The following is a 21500-nucleotide window of genomic DNA, read 5'->3' on the forward strand; positions in this document are numbered from 1 at the left end:
GGGGAGACTTTGATTTTGCAGGATGTGGCCTCTCAAGAGGCAGGTCAGGCTGAAGGGGCTTCTCAGGTTACTGTACTCCCCTCCCTTCCTAGGGTGGTTAGGCCCTCTCCTTCTGTTTCCAAGGCTTCTCCCAGAGGCAGGCCAGGTTTAGCTTCTGTTGGTGTCTCTCCTAGTTCAGCAGGGTCTATGCCTAAGAAGCACATGCTTAAAATGGCAGAAGATTTGATTACTCTGATTAGAGGTTCTTTGCCCCCTCCTGATAAGAGGCCTAGGGTGGAGCCAGAGTTGGGAAGTTTTGAGCAGGCTTCGGATGTTTCAGAGTCTTCGGCTGAAGACTTGCAGGAGTACTCTCCTTATTCTGATTCTGATGCAGATGATTCCACTCCTTCTGCTTCTCCTCCAGAGGATTTTTCTTTTTCAGAGACACTTCATTCTATGAGGGAACATTTTAAGTGGGAAGGTCAGGACTTCTCTGATTCTCGGAAAAGGCTTAGGGAATTTTGCTTTTACCCCAACATAGGCCCTTGGCTATACCCCCTGTTCTGGATGTTGTGGAAGATGTGTTTTCAGAGGCTTCACTTAATCCTGATTCTTTGCCTCCTGCGCCTGTTAAACCGGATAGGTATTACAGGGTGCCTGAGGCTCATAAATATCTTTATAAGAGTCCTAGGGCGGACCCAGAAACTATTAGTCAGGGACCTAAGGGTGTCAAGGCCTCTGTTGTAAAAAATCCGGTTCCTCTAGATAAAGAGGCCAGAGCTTTGGATAGATGGGGAAAGAAGGTCTATACATCTTCTACCTTAGCTATGAGGGCTTTGAATTGCCAGTTTCGTTGAAATATCAAAACTTTCTTCTTTCTCAATTGAAGTCTAAGTTGGATGCTCTGGCGGAAGGCATTGAGTGTAAAGAATTACAAGATTTGGTGCATGTCTCTGAACAGGTGGGTAAGCATTCATTACAATGTGGTTTTGATGCTGTGCAGGCCTCGTCTAGGGTGGCTGCCACTGGTTCAGTTCTTCGCAGGCACGCCTGGCTGAAGGATCAGAATTTATCTGACCATGTTAAGACAAGGATTTTGGATGCTCCTTTGCAGTCTGATGTGTTGTTTGGTTCACCTGTGGAGTCAGTCTTGAAGAAAATGGAAGACAAGGCTAAGTCTATGCAGGCTGTTAAAGATTTTTGCAAGTTCAGCCTCCAGTTTAGTAGGAATTGGCCTGCTAAGGGGTGGGCGTATCCTTCTTATGATTCTCAGTCTAGGGGTAGATCTAGGCGTGGTAGGGGCAGAGCTCAGAGTTCTTTCAGACCTAGAACAGGAGTTCACCTGCACAATCTTGGTGAGGGCAGGGGCCAGTCCTTTCGTAAACAGGCCCAATGACCTACTTTTTCAGCTGCCAGATCCTTCTTGCCTGGCAGCACCTTTGGGAGGAAGGTTGGCACTCTTCAAGGAAAATTGGATTTTGATTACCCAAGACAAATGGGTACTGGATATCATACACCAAGGTTACAAGTTTTATTTCCATACCTTGCCTCCTTTCAAAGGCATGCCAGACGTTCCTCCTCAGCAAAGACTAGAGGCTCACAAACAAATTTCTCTACTACTTCAAATAGGGGCCATACAACCTGTCCCTCTGCCAGAAGTGGGCCTAGGATTTTATTCTCGCCTGTTTCTAGTACCAAAGAAAGGGAACACGTGGAGACCAATTTTGGATTTATCTATCCTCAACACATATCTGGACATTCCCAAGTTCAAAATGTTGACGTTACAACAGCTTTTACCTCTGCTGGGCAAAGATCACTGGATGGTGACTCTGGATCTCAAGGAGGCTTACCTTCATGTTCCTATCAGGCTCAGTTGCAGGAAGTATCTGCGTTTTCGGGCTGGGACTTTTCATTATCAGTTCTCTGCATTGCCCTTTGGCTTATCTACTGCGCCCAGAGTGTTCACGAAGGTTCTGGCTCCAGTGGTAGCTTTCTTCAGGCTAAGAGGAATACAAATCTATCCTTATTTGGACGATTGCCTTATTCTGGCCCAAGGAAAGGACGAACTTCTTCACCATTTACAGTATGTGATGGCAGTGTTAAGATGCCTGGGGTATTCTGTGAACGAAATAAAGTCCAGTCTAGTACCCTCTCAGGACATGTGCTTTTTGGGTGTGAGACTGAATACAGCATCCCAGATGGCCTTTTTGACCCCGGACAAACAAAAGAATCTTTCCCTTTACTTCCACCAATTGTCTCGTCAGTCCAGGCTGACTGCAAGGACAGTCCTTCAAGCCTTGGGGTTCATGGCATCTTGTATTCTGGTACTTCCCAATGCCAAACTGCATATGAGGAAGCTACAATGGTATCTCAAAAATGCATGGACGCAGCACTGCCAAGATTTGGACACTGTCATTCAGATAATACCTTGCATTCAAAAGGAATTTTTGTGGTGGGCTCAGGAATGTCACCTAAACAAGGGACTCTCTGTGACCCGACCAGAGGCGAGTCAGATTTTAACGACAGATGCCTCAGACAAAGCTTGGGGAGCTCATCTAAATGGAAAATGGGTACAAGACACGTGGCCTGCCAGACTTCAACATTTACATATCAACTTGAAGGAGATGTTAGCAGTCCAATTTGCATTGATAGCTTTCAAGGATTTACTTCTTCCAGGGCAGGTGTTGATTCAAACAGACAACACAACTGTCATGTGGTACATCAACAAGCAAGGGGGGACGCATTCATATCCTCTATGCAGACAAGCAATGATTTTGTGGGAGACTGCTCTCAGTTTACAGCTAAATCTTCAGGCAAGGTTTCTGCCAGGAGCACAGAACTCCTTAGCAGATGTGTTGAGCAGACAAATTATGGATCCCCACGAGTGGAAATTGGATCCTCATGTATTTCAGAAATTGACAGTGTTATGGGGAACTCCAGACATAGATCTGTTCGCTTCTCCACTAAATTACCAGCTGCCAAAGTTTTGCACAAAAAGGTTTCATCCCACAGCTTGGAAAGTGGATGCTCTCTCATTCAATTGGAGCAATCTTCACGTGTATGCCTTTCCACCTCTGCCTCTCCTCCCAAAGGTACTCCTGAAGGTCAGACAGGACAAGCCAAACATGATTTTAATAGCTCCGGATTGGCCTCGACAGCACTGGTACCCATTACTGAGAAGTCTGGTACGGGAGCCTCCATGGCCTTTGCCTTTGATTCCTCACCTGCTATCTCAGGAGAACAGTCATTTACTCAATGTCAAACTTCACTCTCTACATCTAACAGCCTGGCATATTCTGTTTTAAACCCTGGAGGGTCTCAGCTTCCACAACAAGTTTTGAATGTTATTTTGGAGGCCAGAAGACCTAGTACAAGGAAAGTTTACGCAGATAAATGGAGGAGATTTTTATTTTGGAGTACAGCAAAGGACTTTGATGTTTCTAAACCTAATTTAAGTGTTGCTCTTCAATACCTTACTGAGTTATTGGACAAAGGTTTGTCCTTCTCCTCTATAAAGGTTCATGCTGCAGCGATTTCTGCTCACTATGACTGTGACCCACCATTATTTTCTCATCCTTTGTTTAAGCAATTCCTTAGAAGGGCAAAGAATATAAGACCCCCACATAGAGCTCCTACTCCTGCTTGGGATCTCAATTTTGTGTTGGAGAAACTCACTCTACAACCTTTTGAGCCTGCAGCAACTGCAGAGTTGAAATATTTATCATGGAAGACTGCTTTTTTGTTGGCCATTACCTCTGCGAGAAGGGTTTCTGAATTACAGGCCCTTATGGCGGTTGAGCCTTTCTTAATTTTCCACAAGGATAGGGTGTCTTTGCGTACTAACCCTTCTTTTATGCCTAAAGTGGTTTCTAGTGTGGCTTTAAACCAAACTATTCATTTGCCTACTTTTATGCAAACCCCAAAATAAAGGGAGAGGATTTTACACACTTTGGATATACACAGACAGTTACGATATTATTTGAGCAGAACTAAAGGGTTCAGGCAGTCTCAGCAGTTGTTTGTTTCTTTTGCTTTGGGTTCTCAGGGCAAACCTGTTTCAAAACAAACTATTTCTAAGTGGATTGGTTTTGTATTGCTTTCTGTTATTCCCATCATGGTAAGGAGATTCCAGCTGGGATTAGGCCTCATTCCACTAGGGCTACTGCCACTTCTACAGCTTTTTAAGGGGTGGCTACTAAAGATATTTTGGAAGCAGCTACTTGGAGTTCAGTGCATACTTTCTCTAAGCATTACCACCTTCCACTTTACTCTAAATCTAGGGCTGGATTTGCCACTGCAATTTTACAGGGCATTTTGGCAGCCCCTAATGCTTTATAGTTTTGCCATCCTCCCTTACCTCTGCTTTGGGATTCTACCCATATGTAAGGACTGCAGCAATGTGAGATGAAGAACATAGTACAGTTTTGTACCTACCATAAATGTAGATGTTCGAAGATCCACATTGCTGCAGTCCAATTTACCCTCCCTCCTTCCCCTCTGTAGTGAGAGGTGGTGGTGTGGTTTGGGTTGTACATATTGTAAATATGGTTAGTGCAGGGGTGGTTGGTTATTTTTTTGCTGTTTTTTGGCTTTGGCCTTTCTTGTTAGGGCCTTCTGACATCTGGGGCAAGAAAAGACTGAGGATATGACGTCGGTCATGCGCTTTTGTACCCTGACGTCCTGATGTCAGTTTTAAGCGCCGTGACCGACGTCAGCCTAATACTTTGGTATTCGGGCCGACCGAGGACAGCGGACTACCCATATGTAAGGACTGCAGCAATGTGGATCTTCGAACATCTACATTTATGGTAGGTACAAAACTGTACTTTTTCAACTACGGCACCCAGTTTGCAGTCATCTGCAAACTTTGTCAGCCATAACCCTCCTGTGTTTGCTTGTACTTCAGAAAAGTAGATGCCAAACAAGAGTAGGCCCAGGACTGAGCCCTGTGGGACACCACTTGTGACAGGCTTTGAGTCTGACATGGCGCCAGCAACTCTGACCCTGTGGGTTCTGTCACTCAGCCAGTTTGCAACCCATCTTGTAATGTATGGGTTTACATTTAAGTTGATGAGTTTTTCAGTGATACCCGAGTGAGGTATTGTATCAAAAGCCTTCGCCAGGTCTAGGTAGGCTGTATAGACTGCCTTTCCCTCATCAATGGCCTTGGTGACTGTTTCGAAAAAGTCAACCAAGTTTAAAAGGCATGATCTGCCTTTGACAAAGCCAAACTGGGTTGGATCCAAAGTCTGCAAGTTCCCTATGTCTTTATTTATGAGATCCATTATGATCCTCTCCATGGCTTTGCAGATAAGGCTTGTCAAGCTAATGGGATGGTAATTTCCAGGGTCGGTGGAGGCACCGCCTTTGTGGAGTGGGACCACAGTCGCTGCGCCACTCCCTGGAGTATCCGGAGGTGAGACTAAGATTAAACAGCTGTCCTAACTGTGGGTTTAATTCCTCATTGAGTTCATGGAGCACACAGCCGGGGACACCATCAGGTCCCATGGATGCTGTGTTCTTTGCCTTGGAGAGAGCAGTTCTCACCTGGGCGTTAGAGATGTTTGGGGGGCTACAATCATTTGGTATAGATATCTCTCCTTTGGGGGGGGGGAACAGTTTGCACTGAACCTGTCAGCCAGTATGTTGGCAATGTCTGTAGGATCAGTAATCTTCACATCATTTTGAACTAATTCTGAGCATATCTCGGAGTTTCCTCCTAGGTTTCTGACATAGCTAAAGAATGCCTTATGGTTGTCTTTAGAGTCCTTAGCTATTTTTTTCTCAAAATTAGCTTTGGATGATTTTATGAGAGCTCTTAGCTTTTTACTTATAGTGATCAGTGGTGTCTTACCTTTTAAGGATTTTGCTCTATCTTGTAGTAGCTTTCTCCTTTTGTTGTAGAGTTTGTTTATGGCTGGGGTCCACCAGACTGGACGCTTGCCTTTGGTACAAAGAGTCTTTGTTTTGCTTGGGATTGCCTGATCCATGCAGCCTTGCAGGTGCTGGTAGAAGGCATTTGTAAGTGATTCAGCGGTTTGAGTAATGTTAACCGCCAGCTCAGGGGCCTTAAAGGAGACCACACTAGTCTTTAGAAGTGTGAAGTCGGCTTCCGAGAAGTTCTTTACTGTGGTCTTTTTCATTTCGGGTGGGGCGGGATGAGGACCTCCAGCGAGATTAGTTTGTGATCAGATCTCACCAGTGAGGGGTATACTTCCGGCGTTGAACATTGTGCTCCCATGTTCGTGATGATGAGATCAAGTATGTTTTCTCCTCTTGTGGGGATGGTGACTAGTTGTTCCATGGCATTTGAGTTTATGAATTCCAGGAACTTTTGGGCTAGAGTGTTTGGGCTTGAGTAGTGTTCCCAGTCTATATTAGGGTAGTTGAAGTCACCTAGTATGATGGTGTTCAGAGATACATTTATCCCTTCCAGTGTTTTCAGGAAGGCCATATGAGGTTCCTGAGTTTGCGAGGGTGGCCTGTAACATGCTACAAATTGCAGAGCAATCTTGCCTATGGTTAATTGCACCTGGATGGTTTCCGATGCATTGTGCGATGCCACCAATCTTGAGGTGTGGGTGTCCTTGATGAATATGGATACCCCTCCTCCTTTCTTGGTATTGTCCGGGTTTTGGGGCCGGAACGCATGATATGAGGTAAAACCTGATAGTGCTGGGGTGCTCTCAGGAGCCTTGAACCAGGTTTCTGTCACAGCACAGACATCGATGTTCTCCATACTGAGAAGGGCCTCGAGTGCGTGCATCTTGAGGTTGAGACTTCTGGCATTGAGCAGCATTACCCTTAGTTTTTTTTCTTTGTTTTGTTCTAGGGTGGTAGGTTTAAAATTTGAGCCTTGCCTAAAAAAGGCACTATGGGGGTGGCAAGAGCCTTTGCCAAAATCCGGAATCCCAGGGGTGACAAGTGCAAGTCGTCCCTTGCGAAGCAGTGTGGCTTGTCCAGCATGTCATCCCAGGCAGACAGACATTGGATCCCCTTTGAATGACACCAGAGTTTAAGCCAATTGTTAAAGCTGATCATCTTATCTCTGTATTGTGGCATCATTCTTGGTGAATGTAGGATACTGCTCAAGGTCAGGGTCATACCTGCTTGGGCTACATAATCAGAGAGCTCCTCTATGTCTCTTTTCATGTAGTCCAAGGAGATACGTCTCAGGTTGTTAACACCAGCGTGGACAATGATTGAGTCGTACTTGTACCTGCTGTTGAGAGACCTGAGTGCATGCGTTATGTGGCGGATTCTAGCACCCGACAGGCAGCTTACTGTGACCTTCTCCTTACTCAGTCTGGTGGCGGACGTCAGTGTGTCTGACTATGGAGTCACCAATGACTAGTGTGTCTGTCATTGTGTTTGGCCTTAAGGGCTGTGACTGCTTGACACTCTGACTGTGTGGTCTATGTGTTGCAGGTGTTGTGTTCTGAGGTGGTAGTTGTTTGGGTGTCTGCTTTGTTGGCCTCTGCTGTTTTGGTAGATTTTTGATCAGAGCCTCCGAGTATGTCTTTGTGTGTTTATGTGTATGATTTGAGGTTGTGATGGTATTATGTGAGACTGGGTCTATAGTGTGTGTGGTTACCTTCTCCTCCTGTCTGGTCATGCCAGTCCTATGTTGAGAGAGCTCAGCCTCCAGTTTGGCCGTATAGTTGCATCTCTCGCATGTATTTGTGTTTTGTGGGAGGAGGAGAGGGTTGTCTGTGTACATGAGGCAATTGTAACATTGCCTCAATATTCCCAGGTTCACCAGCTGAGCAGGAGAGAACATTAGCAACTGATCCCTCGACATGCTAGAAGGAATTGACAGAAAAACTTAAGAAAAGGTTCTGGGGGATGTGGGTGACCGAGAAATGGGGTTTGCTTTTTTGGGGTACTTTCTATAACAAGAGTGCTGTATTGAGGTAATAAGTACTGTAGGAGCAAGTGCTTCGCTATACAGATAGAGAATAGTCAACTTGGGAGTCAAGTAGAGATAATTTATAGTTGTAGGATACACTAAATAGAACAGTCGTATACTTTGAGGAAGGTAGTTTTAAGGGAAAATTTGAAGAGTGGACTTTAGGTAGCCCTAATAGTTTAAATCTGATTAACCGGCGCTGCCCTAGTGTGCAACGGTAGCAGTTCCGCGCTAAATCGCGCTAACGCGTGCTTTATAGCAGGGGGCTGGAAAAAACAGGAAATGACCCAAAATGGCCGACAAATTACTAGTTGCTGCTTCTAACCACTCCTCTGAGGACAAACAAGCAGCTCAGTACTCCCCACTCCCACTGGTGAGTAAAGAAACTACCTCTGGCCACACAAGAAAATGGAGGAACACAGAAACCAAATACAAAGCCCAGGGATCAGCAAAATCTGATCACCGGAACAACTAGCTAGGAAAGTTTAGGAAAGGAGAAATATTTTTGGGGTTTTTGTTTTTTGCAAACAGACAGAAAAAAATGCAGTAAATGCTTTGTTTTCGACTAAATTGCTATCAAAGGCTGGTACACTTGAGTGTATTAGCCTGTTTGTTACGTTTAAGCAATACTTTAGCCCACAAGTGCAATCAACAATATAAGCTCACAAAAACAGGAAAATAAGGTAATAAAACAGTAATATAGGCACAAACAGTAGTCGAAAAGCTCAAAAGATCGAAAAATGCAAAGTAAAAGTTTAAAAAATACTTATGATCAAGAAAGTTGCTCTTTCTGCTCTCTGCTGGCTTAGGAACTCTGCAGGGGACCACGAGGAGCTATGCCTAGTTCTCTAATGCCAGAAAAGCCTGCCAAAGCGTGCTTTATAGCAGGGGATTGAAAAAAACAGGAAATGACCCAAAATGGCCGACAAATTACTAGTTGCTGCTTCTAACCACTCCTCTGAGTACAAACAAGCAGCTCAGTACTCCCACTCCCACTGGTGAGTAAAGAAACTACCTCTGGCCACACAAGAAAATGGAGGAACACAGAAACCAAATACAAAGCCCAGGGATCAGCAAAATCTGATCACTGGAACAACTAGCTAGGAAAGTTTAGGAAAGGAGAATATTTTTTTGTTTTTTTTGTTATTTTTGCAAACAGACAAAAAAAATGCAGTAAATGCTTTGTTTTCGACTAAATTGCTATCAAAGGCTGGTACACTTAAGTGTATTAGCCTGATTGTTACTGTTAAGCAATACTTTAGCCCACAAGTGCAATCAACAATATAAGCTCACAAAAACAGGAAAATAAGGTAATAAAACAGTAATATAGGCACAAACAGTAGTCGAAAAGCTCAAAAGATCGAAAAATGCAAACTAAAAAGTTTAAAAAATACTTATGATCAAGAAAGTTGCATTTTCTGCTCTCTGCTGGCTTAGGAACTCTGCAGGGGACCACGAGGAGCTATGCCTAGTTCTCTAATGCCAGAAAAGCCTGCCAAAGCGTGCTTTATAGCAGGGGGCTGGAAAAAACAGGAAATTACCCAAAATGGCCGACAAATTACTAGTTGCTGCTTCTAACCACTCCTCTGAGGACAAACAAGCAGCTCAGTACTCCCCACTCCCACTGGTGAGTAAAGAAACTACCTCTGGCCACACAAGAAAATGGAGGAACACAGAAACCAAATACAAAGCCCAGGGATCAGCAAAATCTGATCACTGGAACAACTAGCTAGGAAAGTTTAGGAAAGGAGAAATATTTTTTTTTTTGTTTTTTTTTTTGCAAACAGACAGAAAAAATGCAGTAAATGCTTTGTTTTCGACTAAATTGCTATCAAAGGCTGGTACACTTGAGTGTATTAGCCTGTTTGTTACTTTTAAGCAATACTTTAGCCCACAAGTGCAATCAACAATATAAGCTCACAAAAACAGGAAAATAAGGTAATAAAACAGTAATATAGGCACAAACAGTAGTCGAAAAGCTCAAAAGATCGAAAAATGCAAACTAAAAAGTTTAAAAAATACTTATGATCAAGAAAGTTGCTTTTTCTGCTCTCTGCTGGCTTAGGAACTCTGCAGGGGACCACGAGGAGCTATGCCTAGTTCTCTAATAATATTACAGGCATCCTGGTAACTCCCCCCAAAAAGGAGTTGTTACAGAAAATTTAGAAAATTCTTCCACCTTGGATTATTTAGTGCCTGATTGAAAAAAAAACTCTTTAGAAGTATAGTTTTCACCTGTGTTTTCTGTCTATTACTTCTATTTCTTTAGAAGTATAGTTTTCACCTGTGTTTTCTGTCTATTATTTCTTTATCTTTGTGGTTAGAAAAATCCAAAAGCGTAAGCTCTGTCCTTGAGTCCAATAGTGTCAACCCAAGACTGTTCTCAAGATCAAATCCCTTCAGGAGTGGATGCACAACTACCCTTAAGACTTTTCAAAAGAAGGTTATTTCAGTCCTTTGTAATCTGGGGATAGAAAGAAGCACAAATGCCACATTTCTATTCAAAGTGCTCCTCACTTAGCCAGATAGCAAAAAGAGTGTGTCTGTTCTGGACATTTTTTGTGGCCACATTAAATACACTTTCTAAATGCATGACTATCCACAGTCAAAATATTTTTAGAAAGTACAGACAAGAGCCAAGGAATAAATGTAACAAACTACCCAAAATCTACAAGAGACAGCAATTGATCTAGAGAGCTTCAGTATTAGAAAATATTAACATCTAATTAAATGACAGATTAAACGTATGAACTAACAGTTTAATAGAAAGTAAAAAACATATTGTGTAGAATGCAAAGGCCAAAGGGAGAGAAAGCAATACCGTGCAAAAAAGAAATCAGATGGACCTGACCTGATTTGTAGATTGGAAAGCTGCAAAAATAGTAATTCCAATCAAAAAAGGATGTGATAATTGCAAAATTCAGCAATGTTTTACACAAAGTAGTTAACTTTAAAGCAAAGTTGCCTGAAAGCATCCATCTCCAATGGAAACATGATGAGCAGCAGGAGGCCTGGACAGGAAGCGAGATGGCAAGCCATTTTGGGCAAAGAGGATGGAGTAATACCCTGGAAAAGGTTTCGATGCTGAGCTGACCGGAAATGCGATTTCACTCATATTGCTTGATGAAGATGGACCTCTTTACACCAGATTAAAAATTTCAGGACATGATTAAGAAAACATGAATAATTATAATCAAATCTCTAATCATAAACAAACTGTTACATGTTCAAGAACCAGATGTCAGGAAATTCACCTCTAGAATGGAACAGAGAAGCTAATGAGGTGAATCATAACATTCATTTCAAGAACTCATAACTGTACAGTTAACATCAGAGAAATCTGATCATAATTCTTTGCACCACATGGAGCTTTACCTGCTCTGCGTACTAAGTGTAGGAATGTTAGATATTGGGAAGTGTGCCCAGACACATGCCCTACCCCAATCCTGCCTCCAGTAACAGGCGAGTTGAAACAAGCAACTTTTTCTCACACCCCATATTTCCTCCTCTTGTGTCAGAGGCACTAAAGTTCAGGACATCTGGATCACAATCAGGGCTCCATCACTCTGTTCCATGAAGTCTGGCTATCGTATATAAGGAAGCTGCAGTTACATTTGTTTTGTGTACATATGAGATCATAGGTTAAAGGTTCATAACAGGCTGCTGATCCAGCAGATGATTTGCAGCCTAACCAATGATTTCGCAAATTTACCAAGGCATTAATTAATACCAAGTTAGTTATGTGTACTTATATCTGTGTGTAATACTAATCAATGACTAAGCACAGATACTCTACACACTTAAAACACACATTCACACACCTGCTTTTACCTACCTATTTCTTACGTACACTCATACACACTTCTACCTACTTCTTACATCCACAGACTCAGAGTCCTACCTACCTATTTCTTACACACACACACACACACACATACACACACACATATACACACACACACACACCTTTTAAACACTTAAAGTCACACACACATGACAAAACTATGTGGCAAAACCAGTGAAGTTCTGCAATTACCACCCACTCATTCTTTCATGAACACGATTCACTTAAAAAGCTTTTGCATTAATGTGCAGAACAAGTCTGAATCTTTGATATCTGGCATTACTGACTTATTGTAATCCCCAGCGATTTACCAGAAAATAATGCATATTATGATGGACATGACAAAGACACGAGACAAAACCAGGGCTGTTCTATAATACACTTACAAAACTATAACAGTTTTGCATTAATATAAACTCACTCAATCTCTTTTTCTTTGTACCTATCTCTCTCTCTCTCTCAAACACACACACACAAACACGCACACACAAACATGCACACAAACACACACCACTCTCCTCAACCTGGTCCTGAGCTTGACTTAGCCCAATAATTCTAGACAAAGACAAAATCAGGGACAGATTTTAAATATAGCTTTTATAAATTTAAAAAGTTGCTAAAATATATAAAGTCTGAAATCCATAACTATCAACCTCCCACCTCTAGAATAAGGGACTAATACAGAAATAATCAGGAACACTTTTCAAAAAAAAATATTAGTTCTATTAATTTGAAGAGATGACAGAATATAAGTACAAAAATGTGCGTGAACATGCATTTACTGAAGTAAAAGACGTCTATAACTCTAATTATTGCCATTCTTTATTCAGTAAAATCCAACACCTTTTCTCTGAAAATTGCTAGTTTTGGGAGAGATTAGTTTGGTGGGAACACAGAAGAATTTTGAGCTGAAAAATAAATATCAGTATTTGTTACCCTACTGATGAACGAAGACTGGACATTTGAGATTCAATTGCCTGAGGGTGAATTCTCCAGAGATTGAAGTTCCTCCATAGGAAATCACTAGCAGTGAGTTGTGCCTGAAGCAAATCTCATTTGGGCCGAATTTCCCCCCCGTCTTCAAGTTGGTGTGACTGTGGAGTTAGTGTATATAAGCATGGGGGCTTGACCCTCACATCAGGTATGCAAGAACACTTGCCCCCCAACCCTACAAAAACACTTAAAGTGTTTTACAGCAGGATTTATTTGGCCAACGCAGTTCAGGGAGTCTGTTCACAGTGAAAGCATCTGTATTATGCTAAACAATAAAATTGCTGTAATTCACTTTAAAGTTAATTGAACTGGTTTTGCACCAACATGTAAAACTAAACAAGAATGATGAAAGTATTAATGTCTAGCATGATTGATTGACTGAAAGCCTTCAACTTTTAGGCAGAAAGCTTCTGCCATCTTGGGACATGTGAATCCACCCCTTGGCAATCCAGTAATTTACCAGAAAATTACATGTTTTTAACGAGGGACAAGGGACAAAATATGAGGCAAAATCAGGGGCAGTTCAGAGGTATGAATCCACACCATACCTCTCAACTTCCTACTACAATGCATTCTGAACAATGTAAAAATAATGGCAGGACAAACTTGGAAAGTAAATAAAATGATGGGTTTTGCATTAGCAAGCATTTTCTGCAGGATATGAAGTCTGATTCTCAAATGTATGTCATTTATTTTAGTCACTTCACTGTAAATGATTTATTAGACAGCCACAAATTTTAAGAGGATCAGACTAAATGTATTCATTTATTTATTTATATTTGTTTACCTGGGTAGTGCTGCACGCACCACAAAGAGTATGCAAGTACTGCAGCCTTGGTTTTTACCCTCTGCAGTCTGCACTAACAAAATCAGCAGAGGGTCAGGACAGGATGATGAACTAACTTGCCATGTTGATTTTTACTTTGAAATGCCCATCATTGTGACTTTGCACCTACTTCCCTAAAAGTGCGTTTTCAAGAGCTTTCTAGTTACTGTTCACCGATACTGAGTGCATTTACCAAACAAGCCCCATTGAACGCTTTATGAACTTACTGAAGAATATAGTTCAGTGGTTTGCTTGCTATTTGCTCCAAACCTTCAGTTCCAAAATGACATTCTGAACCTTTGGTACCCATCAACAGCATTTTCTTTGATTCTTTTAATACTAAAAATTTCTTGTCCTATTGATACAAACTGGCTACTGGGGATAGATATGGGTATATGGGTGAGCACTGATTAATATTGATCAATTTCAGGCGTACAGCCTGGGTATACAAACAAAAAAATACAGAAATGTAATGTGAGGCAAAAATAAAAATTCTAGGTAGTTGAGAATTATACCGGAGTCTCTCCCTCTGTCACACATACACACACGACACGCACACACCTACCTTTCACTTCTACATTCATCTGCACAGTCCGAATGTCCTCTTGAATTCAAATCTCCAGTAGGCAAGAAAGAAAAGGACGTAAACCATCAGTCGCGCACAGACAGAAGACGAAAACAGGTCGCAAACACCTGTTGCGTCTCTGCGACTGGACGGGATGCAAAGGGCGTTCTTAAAGAGGAACGCCCTTTAAAAAAAAAAACTTTTTTTATTTAAATTAATTTCTTGGCCAGCCGGTTCCAGAGGGGTGCAAGTGCACCCCCTTGCACTTGCCTGCGGGCGCCCCCCCCCAAGGATCCATTCTGTCATTCTTTTACAAGTTTCACTAATAGTAAGTGATAAGACCTGCGGTGGTGGTGCTGCGGTAGCGTTGTCGCCTCACAGTAAGACGCTGTCCAGTTCGATTCTCAGCTAGAGCATCTTCTGCGTGGAGACATGCGTGAATGGGCGTACCTTCGTTGAAGGTTGTGCGTCAGGCCTGGCAAGCCGGTACGTAAAAATCAACTGCCAATCATTAGCGGACCGGAGTTCCGCTGTGGCGACCCCTAACCGGGAAAAGCCGAAAGATACAAACTAATAGGTAAGTGATACTCTTTGTTAACTGTGTATTCACATAGTATACTTATGTACCACATGTATAGGCTATTAGCAGGTATTTTGTAAAGTTTCATCATTTTGACATTTCTGGATTTTGCATTCAGCAGTTTCAGACTTTCAGCATACCACTACTCAATAAGTTGTTACTTAGTGTTTATCCATTTACTTAGTCTGTGTTGTTCCTTATAATTACAGTAATTTTTGTAATATTTGTATTCTTGAGCAACTCTACAGAATTAAAATGAACTTAAAGTAAGTTTTCTTTTTCTGTGTGCAGGTGTTTATATAGAAGACATCCTAAGTCGGTGGAAAGGAGACTATGAGAAGTTGGAGCAAAACCATACCTACATACAGTGGTTGGTTATTCTGTTGTATTTTAAAACATAAGCAGCTGGCTATTTGTGTCATGTTTTCAGTAAATACTATTTTGATTGCATAACTTGCTGCCCCGTGTACAATAACCTTACATAAAAAATAAATAATGAGAAGAAAAGATGTGTTGCTTTAATGCCATCACTAAAACAAGAGCCGTAGGACTAAGTCTTGTCTGTGTGTTTAATGGCATAAAAACTGTTGTATGCAACCAAGTTATTTGAATGAGTTCACTGACTGGTCAGTTCTTATCCTTCCTCATTTTCATTGCATTATATTGTTTTCTGTATTTCCTTTGAACCATGGTGATAGATGACATAATGCTATGCTTTAATAATGCAAGATTTAGAAAGGCACAGTTATCCCAGATCATTATTATTCAAGTGTTAAGTCAGTGTTACTTTATTCAGAAAATCCCTTCTTATGTGCCTTCAACATTATCTTACTTGTGTCATACTTCTTCATACCTTTGTTTTGGGGTGTTATTTTTTTCGTTGCATTAAACAGTTCAAGGTTTGAAGTTTTGAGAAGAAAGAAAACCTGCTTAAGAAACAGTGTTGTCTAGCTTTTCTGTTGACTGATGCTGACAGCTGTTGATATAAAACAGAACCCGATTTTCCCTCATTTCATTTCTGTTCCCCTCACCATTGAAAAGCAGCCTGCTATTTAGGTTCTGTAGTACTTTTCTGCATTTTTGTCCATCTCTTTCCTTCACCAGTTCTGTAACAATTGTCACAGAATAAGCCTGCTATTGTTAAATCCCTTATTTTATATTTTTCTGCATTTTTGTCCATCTCTTTCCTTCACCAGTTCTGTAACAATTGTCACAGAATAAGCCTGCTATTGTTAAATCCCTTATTTTATATTTTTTTTGAAAATGCTTCTACATTTCCTGTTACTTTTGTTATAGTTATTTGCCTCCTAGTTTCAGTATTTCCACTTGCTTTGCCTTATTTTTACATTTCCATTTAAAAAAAACAGTAACACTTGCAATGCATATACATTTTACCCCACCCCATGTGATTATTATTGGGCATTCATTATCTTTTCAGACACAGTATTATAACACTTTATTTTATTAAGAATGTACTAGACTGCGGTGGTGGTGCTGCGGTAGCGTTGTCGCCTCACAGTTAGACATTGCCCGTTCGATTCTCAGTTAGAGCGTCTTCTGTGTGGCGACATGCGTGAATGGGCATTCCTTTGTTGAAGGTTGTGCGTTAGGCCCGGCAAGCCAGCACGTAAAACTCTACTGCCAATCATTAGCGGACCGGAGTTCCGCTGTGGCGACCCCTGAACGTGAAAAGCCGAAAGACACAAACAAACCAACTGTAAGTAGTGAAGGTAGAGTTTATTCAGTAAACTAATAAATTTTTTTTCCACTTTGTCTTTGTGATGTAACATAAAAACTGAGACTTAATCACATACATACTGAGGAAACTTACTAGTAATGCAGGATTACAAGGAAAGGCACTTTCAGAATTCCACCTGTGAAGTCTGTAGAGTGACACTGGAGTCTAGAGCGCACTGCTTGTCCATTCAGAATATATGTTTTTTTTTTCTTGTGATACTAATAGTTTTACCTGAACATGCTAATAACTTTTTTGAAAGCATGTTTCTCATGCCCAGGAAAGTAACAAATTGTTACATGTAAAATCTATAACCGGTTAGTACAATATGTAAAGTAGTTTTAAAGCTGCAACCTTATCACCAGACAAAGCCAGTTTATACTAGACTGTTAGACAATCTGCATTTCCTTATCTAGAGTTATTTGTTTTAAACAGTTTCAGTGGAGCTCCTCCTCTAGATCTTACAGTCTTCTTTTCCTTTGTTTGCAGCCTTTATTTCCCTGTTAACACTTAGACTCAGTCTGCTATGAAGAAATATGTCTTTGGCATCCAACAGGACTGGACAGGCCCACCTTCATTCAGCTTGTCATCTGTAATATTCTTAGGGATCTAGCCCCTCCCCTTCATACATAATGCTCTGCAAACCAGCGTCCTCTCTAGATCTCTGTCTCACTTCTCACTCAAGAAACCTGGTTCATTGAAAATAACCCATGGCTACGTTACTGTACAAATGTTGTATTTGTGTAAAAAAAGTTTCATAATTTCTGTAAAAAAAAAGTTTCATATTTTGTCTTTCATTTATTGTCAGATTGTTAGTGTCCATTTCTTCCTTTGGTCAACAGATGTGATCAGAGCTTCCTAATGTTGCCTTTTAGGCAAGTTTCTTATTTGTCATCCGTCAAAGCCCTTGATATTTTTTTGTTATTGCTAATTAACATTTTGTTTTTGCTCTTCTAGTTTCTAAGTTTGTGGTATTCAATTCTAAAGTTAAGCGCTGTTTTCTAAGAGCATTTCCCTAACTTGTTGGTCACTGTTTTTTGGTGTTTTCTTTACAGTTTTGCTGCTTTTGCTTTGGTAGTTCCTAGAACTGTACATTTTCTAGCCTTAAAGTATTAACAGGATCTGTTGAGGAGAACTGGGATGAAAAGTCAGGAAAGGAAGGCGAGGTATTGCCTCTATGCAACCCACTACCTGAGGGGGAAGAGGAAACAAAGTTGGTGATCCTTCCAAAGGTCTTTGTCTCTTTCTGTTAATCAGTCTCAACAGTGGACATAAAATGGATGAATACAAGCAGGTGACAGAGGCCTCACAAGACCCTTTTTTGGTGCTGGTTTTGATGAGACCAGTCTTTAAAACTTCAGGTGACAGTATAAACAAATGTGTTGATATTGGTTGTGGTGGGGCCATAAAGTCTGGGTCCTTGCCTTCTTCCTCAACAGTACCACTGATAAGGAATGGCTGAGAGACCAGTGCTATCGGTACCTTGGCCCAGATATCTGAGACACACATTCAGAGGTCTTTGCCAGTCATGGCTGAGTTGGCCTTTGAGCCCTCAGAGTTAAGAGTGTCAGCATTTGGCTTAGGATTAGTGAGTTCATCGGTCCTGTTATTGGGGATCAGGCTGTTGAGATTGCGTTTGGGCTGATCTCTTCAGTGTTAATTTTGATGGGTTTCGGTCTCGGGCAGATGGGGTTGGTACTCTCAGCCTCAAGCATGGTGTTGATATTTCTCTCATCATCAACAATCAAATCCTGGATTGTTAAATGAAGCTTGTTAGAACTTCCTGACTTGGGTATACTGTTTTCCCCAGGCCATTCCCACAACAGATTTTTTTTCTGCACATTTGTTAATACTGTAAAAAATACTTTTGTCAGTGTATTCTGAAAGATAAACTTGGGCTACTTTCTGCCTTTTCCCAAGAAAACTGGCATTATTTCTTTTATGTGTAGAAATCCATGTTGTAATTTTTATAAGGCTGCAACTGTTTGAGCTCATATTTATATCTACTTTAGAAATGGTCAGAGTGGAGCACTTTTTATCTACTTTACTGTGGATTATTTTATCTTGAAAATACATTTACAGGACTGAGGTGGAAGGAGGCATATTTGGTATTTGTAACAAGCTTTCTTATTGTAACAGGGCCAGTGTGCCACTAGACTTATTTTTTTTTAAATATTTTTGGACTGTGTAATTTTAAATGTGTAGGGGTGTGTGTGGCCTATTTTTTCATCATCGTTTTCTGTGCCTTCTGTTGTGATGAAAGTTGTGGTAATGATGAGCAGAACACGGCAGACCAAATTTCCCTGTCTATAGCAACAGTTTGCTGCTTATCCTCTAAGATTCCTAATCCATCCAGATTTTCTGGGATCTGCTCTGGAGCCTCTTACAAGTTGGTTGTGCTTGTGTGGGAGGTGCCTGGGGAAGGCACCTCAGAGATGATCAGACCACCTTTTTAAACATGGAAGAGGGGCAACTATATTTGTGCTCCTCACTGTGCTGCTGATAGTAAGCCTATCTGCCATATGATAGACCCACACTTCTATGTGTATCTGTGCTGTCATCCTGTCTGTCACTACTTAATACTCATTTGTAGGGGAGGATGGGAACATAGGCTGAGGGCATCATCCTGTGTTACTTCTCTCACTTCCTCATTTTAGTCTGGTTCAGTGCCTGGAGCACTTTTCTCAAGCACCATTTTGCTTGTCATTCTACTGACCCTGTCTTCCCTCATTCTTGAGCAGAGACTAATCATAGTCGAATGAGGCCTTAGGCAGGGTATTGGACTGGGTGTATCCCATTACATGTCTGTCTCTCCTCAGTTACCATAAATACTGTTTAAACCTATCAGTGTGGAAACTGTTTTATTTTTACAGTGATCACAGAGTGTTAGATTTAATGTAAAATGTTTATTTCAATTTTTATATCAAAAATACTGATAGCAATTTACTAAACAGTACAAAAAAATCTGCATATTAAAAACAGTTATGAGCAATTATAAACTTCTCTTTCTTTGAAACTCAGTTTTATCGATAGTGTATTTGGCAGGCCCTTAAACTGCAAGAGGCATACTGAGATTCATAATTAGTAGCCATGTGAAGGTTGCAAGGATTCAAAGAAGACTTGCTTTCAGTAAAGTGACTTACTTCAGTGTAATCCTGCATTATAGATACTCCCTACACTGGAGTAAGTCACTTTCACTGAGAGCAAGCTTTTTGAAATCAAATCCTTACACCGATAGCAAGATTTCTGGAATCTTCACCCATATATAACACATTTGCTGACAGCATGTACATCCTGCAAGATACAAATACCGCATTTAAGGAACCACCCAGGTGCATTGTCTGGTGAAGCTACTCAGTCAGAGTTGCATAATAGACAGACGAAGGCTGAGGGACTCGAACCCTAAAGTCTGGGTTAATGTTTTAACATTAAACTCCTGGACCTCGTGTTTTCCAGTTTATTCACTCCTAAATAATAAATGCAATATCAGTAATTAACAAAACAAGAAAACCAAGGAATGTATTCAAAGAACGAGGCTCATGTGATGATGATGATCCTGTTTACTATAATTGATTCCTTCCTTTACACCTTAACTTTTCTGGGATGTAGGAACCAAGTATTGACACACAAATACATCTTTCAGTTACAGTACCTTGTATGAATGTACACCTGAGATGTTTGCAATCAAGTGAATGAACCAGTTCATAAATAATTGACTAGAAGTGCATTTAGGTTCACAGCTATGAGAACTATACAGTGCAAACCCATTGTATCATACATGCCTCTCAACCTCTTAACTCAAGAATAAGAGACAAAAACACCAAATCAAAAACAGATTTTAAATAGTGCTTGTATATACTTAAAAAGGTGATGTTATAATAAGTTTTGCATGAATATAATATGTTTTGTGTTGTGGATAGCAGTTGGTAAAGAGCTGAAGGACTTTATCTGGAAGGGGAACATGGCAACAGTCAAGTGGGATAAACGGATTCTTCCAGTAGAACACTGCAGATTGGGATTGCCCTATTTGAATGGGTATTTCAGAGCTACACAGTTAAGGCTCCTGTACATGTCACAGACAGAAAACTGTGATTCACAGTGGAAAGGGATGATGAAACGGGGAAAGCCCAATAAACAAGAACAGACTGGGATTTTGCATGCAGGCCTTTAAGGGGAATAACAGTAATCCTACAGAATATGGTAATTATAAAGTAGCAGAAAGTATCCTAAGATCTAAGTCAACACGGGAATGGAGGAAGGAGATTCTGCTGATAGGGATGACTGCAATTAGGGATACAGACAGTAGGCAAGAGGTGGCTGGAATTTATTGGAGAAGACCAGCAAAGGAGCCAAGGTATTGGGAACAAATAACTGGAGAGGGAAAGATGATTGAATAGGAAGACGTCAAGAATGTATTTGGACTGCAGGCTAAAGATTGCCTTCCCTGTCATGGACTGATATCGGAGTATAGGCAAAGAGAAAGAAATAGGGGGTCTCTAAACAAAAGACCAGCACTTATTTTTTATTTAACATTTGTTTACTGAGAAATTCTGACTGGGACAGAGCCCATTTTCAGCAGAGGCCCATGGAGAAAAGCTCCAGATGCATGTCGGAATGTGGTAGGAAGCTAGAACACCCAGAGGAAACCCATGAGAATGCAGGGAGGACATGCAAAATCTGCACAGAATGCACCCCAGCCACGAATCGAACTGGAGAATCTCTTGCTGTGAAGTGACAACGTTAACCACTACCAAAAGCTGCCATTAAAAAAGGAATAACTAGAGCATATAAATTATTGCATGATAGCTATAAGAATCAATCACAGGAGGTTAGAAAGGATTGGGAAAAGAGATTAGGTAAGCAATTCACAAACTAACAATGGGAGGATATATGCATGTCTCCCAAATATGCAACAAAAGCTAGAAGGTTTAGTATTTTTGCTTGGAAATGTTTACATAGATATTTTTATACCTCAAGTAGACTTCAGAGAATTTTTCCTCAGGTGGACAGAAAATGTTTGAGGTATGACTGGGAAGAAGAGGTAATTGGAAACATATTTTCCTGGAGTG

The 21500-nt window shown here is 41.0% G+C and overlaps 1 protein-coding gene across 2 annotated transcripts in view; it reads left to right on the forward strand.

The window, feature by feature from the left end:
• The window catches only part of LOC122806681 (opioid growth factor receptor-like protein 1), a 575270-nt gene that overhangs the window by 305875 nt on the left and 247895 nt on the right, over window positions 1–21500 (forward strand). For both annotated transcript variants that reach the window (XM_044077305.1, XM_044077312.1), the window contains exon 4: window positions 14988–15066. In XM_044077305.1, coding sequence (XP_043933240.1) covers window positions 14988–15066 — 79 coding nt within the window. The remainder of the gene's footprint in view (window positions 1–14987; window positions 15067–21500) is intronic.

Source organism: Protopterus annectens, chromosome 1.part1 (genome assembly GCF_019279795.1).
Source record: "Protopterus annectens isolate FY-2018-M chromosome 1.part1, PAN1.0, whole genome shotgun sequence".
Taxonomy (NCBI): Eukaryota; Metazoa; Chordata; order Ceratodontiformes; family Protopteridae; genus Protopterus; species Protopterus annectens.